Source organism: Coptis chinensis, chromosome 9 (genome assembly GCF_015680905.1).
Source record: "Coptis chinensis isolate HL-2020 chromosome 9, ASM1568090v1, whole genome shotgun sequence".
NCBI lineage: Eukaryota > Viridiplantae > Streptophyta > Magnoliopsida > Ranunculales > Ranunculaceae > Coptis > Coptis chinensis.
Window position 1 is genome coordinate 7793945 of NC_141464.1, and position 8867 is coordinate 7802811.

At 36.9% G+C, this 8867-nt stretch overlaps 1 protein-coding gene and 1 long non-coding RNA gene across 2 annotated transcripts; both read left to right on the forward strand.

The window, feature by feature from the left end:
- Positions 1 to 2814: 2814 nt before the first annotated feature.
- On the forward strand, positions 2815 to 4879 carry LOC147474646 (midasin-like). The gene is made up of 7 exons (XM_086585142.1): positions 2815 to 2911; positions 3552 to 3639; positions 3716 to 3810; positions 4165 to 4235; positions 4338 to 4508; positions 4596 to 4685; positions 4772 to 4879. The coding sequence occupies exons 4-7, from the start codon at positions 4167 to 4169 to the stop codon at positions 4877 to 4879; spliced, it is 438 nt and encodes a 145-aa protein (XP_086441268.1). The 5' UTR covers positions 2815 to 2911; positions 3552 to 3639; positions 3716 to 3810; positions 4165 to 4166.
- Positions 4880 to 5172: 293 nt separating this feature from the next.
- On the forward strand, positions 5173 to 8867 carry LOC147474647 (uncharacterized). Its single transcript, XR_015208958.1, has 5 exons — positions 5173 to 5292; positions 5465 to 5600; positions 7443 to 7497; positions 8622 to 8684; positions 8812 to 8867. It is a non-coding gene; the product is annotated as an uncharacterized LOC147474647 (long non-coding RNA).

An 8867-nucleotide genomic window follows, 5' to 3' on the forward strand; every position in this document is an offset into this window, starting at 1 on the left:
GAGGACTCTCTACTCTACTTATATAAATACCAAATTATTTTTCATAAGGAACTACGTGGAAACTTGATCCATAGAGAATAGATTTTTTGATGCGTGAAAGGGTACCATTATCTTGGTTGCCATCTCCCCAACATCAAATTCATCCGTTTTATTACGCGTTCTTTACCATCGCTTCTACCGTTGTGTTGAAGCGGTTTATTCTTAAAAACAATCTATGTTTAAGCAATTATGTGATTGCATGATTACATCACAAATGTTGATTTTCTAAATGTCACCAATTGTCGGTTCAGGTTAAAAATCTTACAATCTACACCACCATATCGTATTTCATCTATTTTCTTTTTTGAAAGCCTAAAGGCATTGCCTGCCTTTTCTGCGCCGGAAGCTTAAATTAATGCTCTCACAAGCTAAGCATTTATTTTCCCCATAAGCCCACAACTAAACAGACTTCACAAGTTACCCACCTCATTCATGTCCCAAGACAAAAGTCCATTGACTGCATGCATGGTTGACCACCTCGGCAGTTACAAATGCTTCCATTTCTTAGAATCTTTGGAAACTTACCCAGTCAATAAATCCAGAAAAAGAACGAAAAAATATCTGAATTCAAGAAATCAAAAAGAAATGACCCTTAACGCTATTGTTCTTCAAGTCGCTATCTTCCCACCTTGTACAAAAAGGTTCAAAAATACGATAAAAACAAAAACGATAGAGATGCTGCAATTTTCAACATAACTGTTCCCCACCTTGGTTTTTAGCATTGTCACATTGTGCAAACTTTTTTTTTTCGATAAACATCACATTGTGCAAACCACACTTTCAGATTTTTTTTCACTACACCAGCTTAGGTTACAACATAGTAGTACATGGACTACATACACGCATACACGTAGTATGCATTTTTGCACTCTAGGATCTCAAGTTCTCAACCATATCCATCCAGCATGGTATGTCGTGTTCCTCGTCATTTAATTATGGGAATTGCTATATACAGACCCCATATATCTCAAGGCAGAACCCATTTTAAAAAAATTTAATACCAGATATGTCCCAAAATAATCTCTTAGGGCAGACTCCACTTAAAAAGTGAAAACACATAAATTTCAACTTTGGGTCCCTTCAACTTTTGTCTTTTTACTCAAGTTTTGTCTTTTTACTCTCTCTCAAGAAACCTTCCTTAAACCCACACTTTTTTTTTTTTCACTTTTTCTCATTTTCCAATCCAAATAAACTTAACCCACACATCTCTTCGTTTTTCTCTACACATATTCATCTTCTTTTTTCAAATTCTTTTGTTCTATTTCTATTTACAACCTATCTTTTTGTTTTTCATTTTTTTTTTGATGACATTGAGTGAAATGGAATTGGCATATGATGTTTTTAATGTGAAAAATGAACTATTTAATGAAGAGAAATTTCAATCAAGTGACCAAGACGTGACCAAGGCGAGGTAACTCCATATACAACTATTGTTCATAATGATTCCAATATCAATTTATTATGAAATCATTATGAGGACGACTTGTACAAAATGTGATTACAAAGTATTTATGCAAACTCAATCTATAAGGACGATCTCTTCCGTTTAATGGTTGATTTGAATAGTGAGTGTTGGGAAATGGGAATAGTCTTACGTTCGAGACGTCCCAGGCCAACTAACTTTCTAAGACTCTGGCGCTCCAACTGGAGCGACTTATGAAGTATTAGACAGTCTAATTTGGCCGTCTCTTAGTTACTTTGATAGACATCCCATATTTTTCTTGTGAAAATTTTTTAGCTAACATTATAATTCTTTGTAAATGTTATAGGATCCTCTATATCTGATCCACAATGAGGTACCAATTGATGCATTTCGGACTTCACAAAATTCAAATGCATCTTGGGAGGAGCACTACATAGATCAAACCGAACATTTTAACACCAACATGGTATGCATGGATGAATATATGTTTTGAAACTTACTTTTTTGATTTAATACCTTCTTACCCATGGATTAATGAATACTTAAATTGATTTATAGGTATTTGATATCCAAAAACGACTTTACCCGCCGGACTTGGAAAGATTACCCGACGGTTTATAACCATAGAAGTTACCAACGCTTTTATCCGTCGGGGTATTAGTTGGCCATCCATCAGGAGGTATTACAATTGTTTTGTTCTCGTCCGACAGGTTGTTCTATAGTTTTTAGCTATCGGGCTAGTTCGATTTGTTTTTAACCATTGTTTGTTTCAACGGACACTAAAATATGGGTACTTCTTAACCGTCGGCATATCTATTCAACTGGCGGCAAAGATTTCACTTCCCACGTTCTAAAATTTCATGAAAAATTAAACCCCTAAAATTAAAATAATAAAACCGACTCTAACACTGCCGAGTTTTCAGCTTTTCCTTCCTTCTGCAATAGCTGCTAAGTACGTCCGACTATTACCCCTTGAATTTCATTGCACCGACGCATTTGAATTTCATTGCACCGACGCCCTTCTCAACCTGAACAGGTAAGGTAATTTCAATTTTTGAATATTTAGTTGATTTGTTTTGCACCTTGGCTTCCTAAAACTACAGTTTCATTGTAAGCTCTCTCAAGGCAAATAAAGAATCGACCGACATCATCATGTGTGAGAGATAGAAACGAACATTTTTCATCGACCGACAACCGCTTGTGTTCTTCACACTTTTCAATTATGAACTACTTTTCTTCTCTTCTGTCTTTACTTCATTTCAAGTTGCTTTGAATAAGTAACTCCGACCCTTTGTTTGTTTTTTTTTTTTTAATGATCAAGTCTTTGTGAAATGGGTCATTGGAGAAAGTGGTTTTGTTCGGAGAATGGTTATGAGAGTAATGTTATAGTGACGAAATCTATTTATCATAAAGTTACTAATCCAACACTTTCACCTATTCATCTTCAAGGTTAGTTAGTTATAATACTACTTAATTTTAAAGTTTGTATCTTTGGTATTATATTTTCATTAGAAAAAAAGAAATGTTGGGGTTGGGGAAGGACTTTTTTTTTGTTTTGTTTTTAGTGTGAATTGGAAGCAAGTATTTAAGTAATTGAATGTTTAATTTAGTTCAATATTCATGATCTTGACATTAATTTGAAAATTAAAAATGCTATAAGAGAAGCTTTTGACTTGGCCAATAGTATTGGAATGGTGTGAAGATACATGGGGTTGTTTGTAAAGTGAACATATTAGTATTACAATTAGTGACATATAGATTAGCCATGTAGGCGTGTCACGGATATTTTGAATATATCCCAACAAAGAAGTTCATAAAAAATTCGGCAAAGATAAGCGATGTAGTATAAAAGAAAATCTCTGGAAAGACTTAAAGGGTGATCATAGGCATTAATATATGGTTGGTATAATTTTCTTTGTGGAATTGTCTCTACAAGCGACACAATAACACGACTCTAATATCAATAAAGTTCCGGGAATGTACTTAAATGAGTTGGGAGAAGGCTAAGTAGGTATATCCCGAGAATTGTTATTAAGCGATGAAATGTTCTCAAAAATATTTTAGCTAAGTTACTATTTAACTTTGACAGACTTGCCGGGTTTTACTCGTAGTGTTTACCGAGAAGATCATGCAGTAATCACACCTGAAAGTCATGTATTCAGCCCTCTCCCCGACTGGTAAGTCCTGCTTTAGTTGATGTCTGGAGACTTAGAAGAGAGACTGTTCATGAATATATGGTTTTGCGTACTGCAGGGGTCCTCAATTCCTTTGCTTGCTCTGCGAAGTCTAAGATCAAGCGCAGAACTGCTGCTTCTCAGATTGCTAAAATGTTGCGGCCTGGGAATCAGGTATTGAGGACCCCCACTTCTAATAATGTATGTACAGCTCCTCCAAACTCTAATGTTGTGCTCATTTTATTATATGCTCATTTGTTTTCAGTATTTTGGTCAACGAGTCGGTGGATTAGTATAGGTTATATATGTGCAATATATCAATATTTTGTCTTAAACATCAAATGCTGAATAGGTTTTCACTTCTTATAACAATTGGCCAACCCGCTTAACGGGGTTGTATCAGTCTGTGGGGGAGTTAAATAAGATAATTCCTTGGAGGTCAGTTAAATAAGACTTGTACTAATGGAAATTTAACTTGCAATGTTTTAGTAATTTGCACCAAGTCATATGATAATTCTTTTGTCGCAGGAATGCATGCATGGTTTGCTGCTTTTGTGGATACTTGGTATGCAGTGGTTGTCCCAATAATTGGTGTTCAGGTGCCTGGTTTATAGTTTTGACGTCTCATGTGAATAGGAAATGATTGCTAAAAATCGCACTATGTATCAGAAGAAGCTAACGGATATGTCAAATGATTGTAGGGATTTAGATGGGCCATAGATAATGACAAACAGGGTTCATTTTCTATCAAGGAATTTGATGAGCAGTGTTTAAAGCTTAGAGTTGCTTGTGGAAACCTATGGCATTATTCTCTCTCAAGAAGAGACTTGCCTGACATTCTTCTCTCTGCTGTTCGCTCTCTCTTCGAACAAGTAAGTTTTAATTGTAAGTATAAAATACCTCTTTTAGTTTTTGGGGACTCATAATAATTTATAACTTCTGATTTTGATTTGCTCTAGATCATATATGCTCACAAGAAATCTTTTGGGGAAGAAAAGTATGCAGAAATACGGGCTACTTTTGATTGTATTCATGGTCATAAAAATAAGGTATTCCTATTTCCTCAAATAAATTCTCCTTGAGGGATGTTTTGTTCTCTTTTACATTTGCACCATCTTTTGAAAGTCCCTTGTAGATTTATGACCTCTTCTGTGTTATCTCTTCATCTATTTTTGAACATTACCGAATCCCGTTTTTACCACTTGAGCATGGAGGACGGTTTAGGGTAACTAGCATGATGTAATGGGGGGAAGGGTGTAGATTAGAGTTCGAGTAGCATCTTTCTGTGAGATCCATTTGTATATTTCTTGAAAGTTTTTGAGAAATTAATTAGGTGACTTTTACTGTTAAAAAAAAAGTAGTGACTAGTGAGTATAGAAGATAAAAATTGTTGTAGAAGATTGAAATTGAGCTTTCCCCAATCATTAAATCCTGTGCTTTGTGGTTTCCTTCGCATAAAAATGAAGTAAATTTGAGATCGATATCTTCACCACTAACAATGTAGACTCATTCGACTTTTGTGTGTTTGATTGCAAGATGAAAAACTCCAGTCATTGAGTTCACTCATTGCTTCATCAAGCCACAGTAGGTTGACTTCTTCGTTGGATTCATTTGTCATGCCACTCAGAGAACTTTACCTTCAAAGTTCATCTCAAGGTAAAATTTTTATGAGTTAATATATGCTGTCTCTGTTGGTTATAATTGTGTATGGTAAACTTCACCTTCAAAGTTTGTCCTCCAATGTTTTATTCATACTTGGTCCTCTAGTATGAGGACTTTCTTCAGTACCAAAAACTTTTACATTTGTCTTCAACTTAATGCTTTTCAGGCCCGACGAGCGGTCCACGGAGCTGCATCCCTACTCACCTGGTCCATGCACATCGCTCTCTCCAGGAGGTTGGCCGCCTATCCTAGATCTTCCCATTTCCAAGAAGATCCCGGGCTCGATCTGGTTTAGTATCAAGGTGATTCTGTTTCCGTTCCTATATATATGGGTCCGTGCAGCATTTCCACGATATCGTTATGATCAATTAATGGGACCTGGCCGGAAAGTGTTCTTGCCTCTATCATTAGCTCGGGTAGTCCCCGTTTCTGGTGTTTCAGTCACCTTTCAATGGCTCCCTTTAATGTTGTATGTGTCGGAAGTGTCTTAAGAAGCGGGCTACTCCCCGAAAATGCCTTGCCCATAGGTTCTAGTGTCGTTGGGGCTAACTTTCTTCTTTCCATTCCAAAAAGGAATGAATGGTTGGTATGCGGTCCGTCCTTAGAAATACCCGGGGAATCCCCCTTTTGTGATTGTTCCAAAGCGTGCTTCCGTTTCTTGTTCTTCGAGCTCAACTGGTCATGCTTCTTTCTCAGTTGCGCGATTCCTAGCTGCTAGATCCTAGATCAGAGGATGTAGGTGAGTCCGATTGTTTCGACTTCTACAGTTGTAAGTTGCCTTAAGCGCCTTCCGTTCCAGCCCAATAGGGGAACTTTCCAATGAGGAGGATCCCATTTAGAAGAAGGAAGCAAAACCTACGGTATCCTTTTCGCTGGAGCTAGGGTCAAAGATCAGTCCAAGCTAGGATCAGCTCTCGGAAGTCAAACTTATCCTCTGCAGCTAGGTCAGTTCGGGCTACGACCCTTCGAGCGGGGCAGTTCATGAGCTGCTATCTCCGACCGGGGTTAGGTCTTCTTTTGCTCTGCTGCTGTTATTCTTCCAGAAAACTGGCACAAGCCAAGGCTTCTCGAAGTCAAGTACATCAAAGGTAGGGGAAGAAAGGGTCATCTCAGGATGGACTCAATATCTATTATCTTGCCACTTTCCTTTATCCAAATCTTTCGTTTCAAGCATCAAACGCAAAAAAAAAAGTCATAAGAGAGTAGACATATAAACAAAGGCCAAAGTCCAAGTCTCCGCTAGAGCTAAGGTCAGTAGTTCAAAATCTTAATCTTATTAAGCTTAAAAGAAGAAAGGGGCATCCGTCTCCGTAAGCCGATATTCGATGGCAAGGCTAGCGGTGTAGCGACATCATTTCTCAAAGCGAAAGTGAGACAACTTAGCACCCATCCCTAAAAAGAAGAAAATGACTTCTATCTTTGGTAGTAAATATACCTATTATGTTAATGATATCATTATCATGGGAATAGGCCTTAATTAAAAGCCTTTCCCTTACATAGGAAGGATGACGGAATACAAAGTAAGGGCTAGGTCGGGCGAGGGCAAGATCTAAGATTCATACTATAATATAAGTCTTCCATGATTCTCTTCTTTCACGCTCAAGTTATTGCTTACAGAATTGTTGCTTCAAATTCTGTCCTTTTCGATATATGCCCCATTCTATCGGGTTTGTAGTATATTTGCTCGTTACTTTTAGTATAATATCTATTGTTTGAATGAACGGTGGTGGATTATTCGGATGGACACTTGCTTATCTACTTTAATTATTCAGTTATAGATGTTAGGAAAATGGTTGTTACGTGTGTATGGTATATCCGAAAGGGTTTGTCCAACAATGTGTTGGTTTATTTATGACTTTGTTGATTGACCGGATTAGTAAGGGTTGGAGATGAAATGGATTGATACATTTTAACATAGTTTCCTTTTGGTGTACATAGAGTTTCTCGGTTGGTTAACCCTGCGGCTTGATTAAATGAGAGAAATAGCACCTTTTCACCTTATCATAATATGAATAAATCATAGACATAACAAAGGGAGCTCAATTTGAGAATCATCACTTACGAGTCCAGGAGCCTTCAAAATTTCTATACTAGTGTTATTATCTCTTTTTCACTGCTGTGTTTAAGTTTGAGTTTCTTTTCAGTTTTCACTGCTGAGAGGTTTTGGCTACTGAGAGGCGCTTTAGGCTTCTACAATATGTAAGTTTCCAATGTCGTTCTGTCAGAGAAAATTGCATATTGATTAGCTAAAACTGATATTGCGTATTGATTAGTTCTGTCAGAGAAAATTGATATTGCATATTGATTGATATTGGTTTAGTTCTCGCCGAAGTTTATTTCGAACCGATCATAACAAGTTAGAGCAGCCTTTAGTTCCGTCGAAAGCGACCTTAAGTTCCTTAAACCGATAACAAGTCGAGTAGCCTTTAGTTTAAAGAGTTTGAATCGCATATGAGAAAGCTAGCCTTTAAGGATTTATTCGAGTTTCCAACCGGGCATATGAGAAGCACTTTTCAATCGAAGTTCGAATTGGGCCTTTAACAATTTTCGTCGAGTTTCGAATTTGGGCATAAGGATTTAAGCTAGCCTTTAAAGAGCAGCCCATTCAAACCAATATCATAAGCTCGACTGGCCCATTCGGAAACCAATATCATAAGCCTAGCCAAGAAGACTGCCCAAAACTCATTTTATACGGACCATGCCAATTCCTTTTTGTATGGGACCGGGCCAAGCCAAAAACTCATTTAAGCTCATTTTTATTGAGACCAAGCCAAAAACTCATTTAAGCTAGCCTTTAAAGACTAGGCCAATTCCTTTTGTACAGACCACTCATTTTTCTATGAAGCAACCAAAAACTAAGCTAGGGCCTAAAACAATCCCAATAACAAAAAAAAAACTCACTTTACAATACAAAGAGCAAACAATACCACCATCTTTCTAACATATAACAAAATTGAAAAATCTAAACTTCAGTCACAGCCAACCACCAGTTTTGTGAATATTTTTTTTGTTTACAGTTGACTAATACAAAGTGTCGACTGCTATTAATCACTAAAAAAAAAAAAAATGTCCCAACATTCACTGCAAGCTGGAAGTATACTTAGAATGTCTTGGTCCTTTTTTAAATCTTTGGAAATCCTATTTCTTTTGTATTTCCCATTTTCCCCAAGACTAGGCATTTGTTTTAAATGCATCAATCAACACTAGAAAGCCACCTTGACATGTTCCCATTTGTTTTTTAAGCTTTCTAACTGAATTCGAAGCTTATCTATATGGATCTATTATTACTTTATTAAAGGTCTTGCATCATTCTTTTTCTATAGCTTGTTGGTGTCGTTGGAGCGATTACACCATGGAACTTCCCTTTAGCAATGTTCACTTGCAAGGTATACTCTCTAGTTTAACCCATTTTGCATATAGTTTGAGATTTTGAATATGGATACCTTTTTTGTTTTTGCTTGATGCCTTTATGCCTTTTTGAAGATCATAAGCTCTCTATTTATGTTGTTTCAGGTCACTCCTGCTCTAGCTTGTGGTTGTACAGTAGTTATCAAGCCCTCTAAACTTAC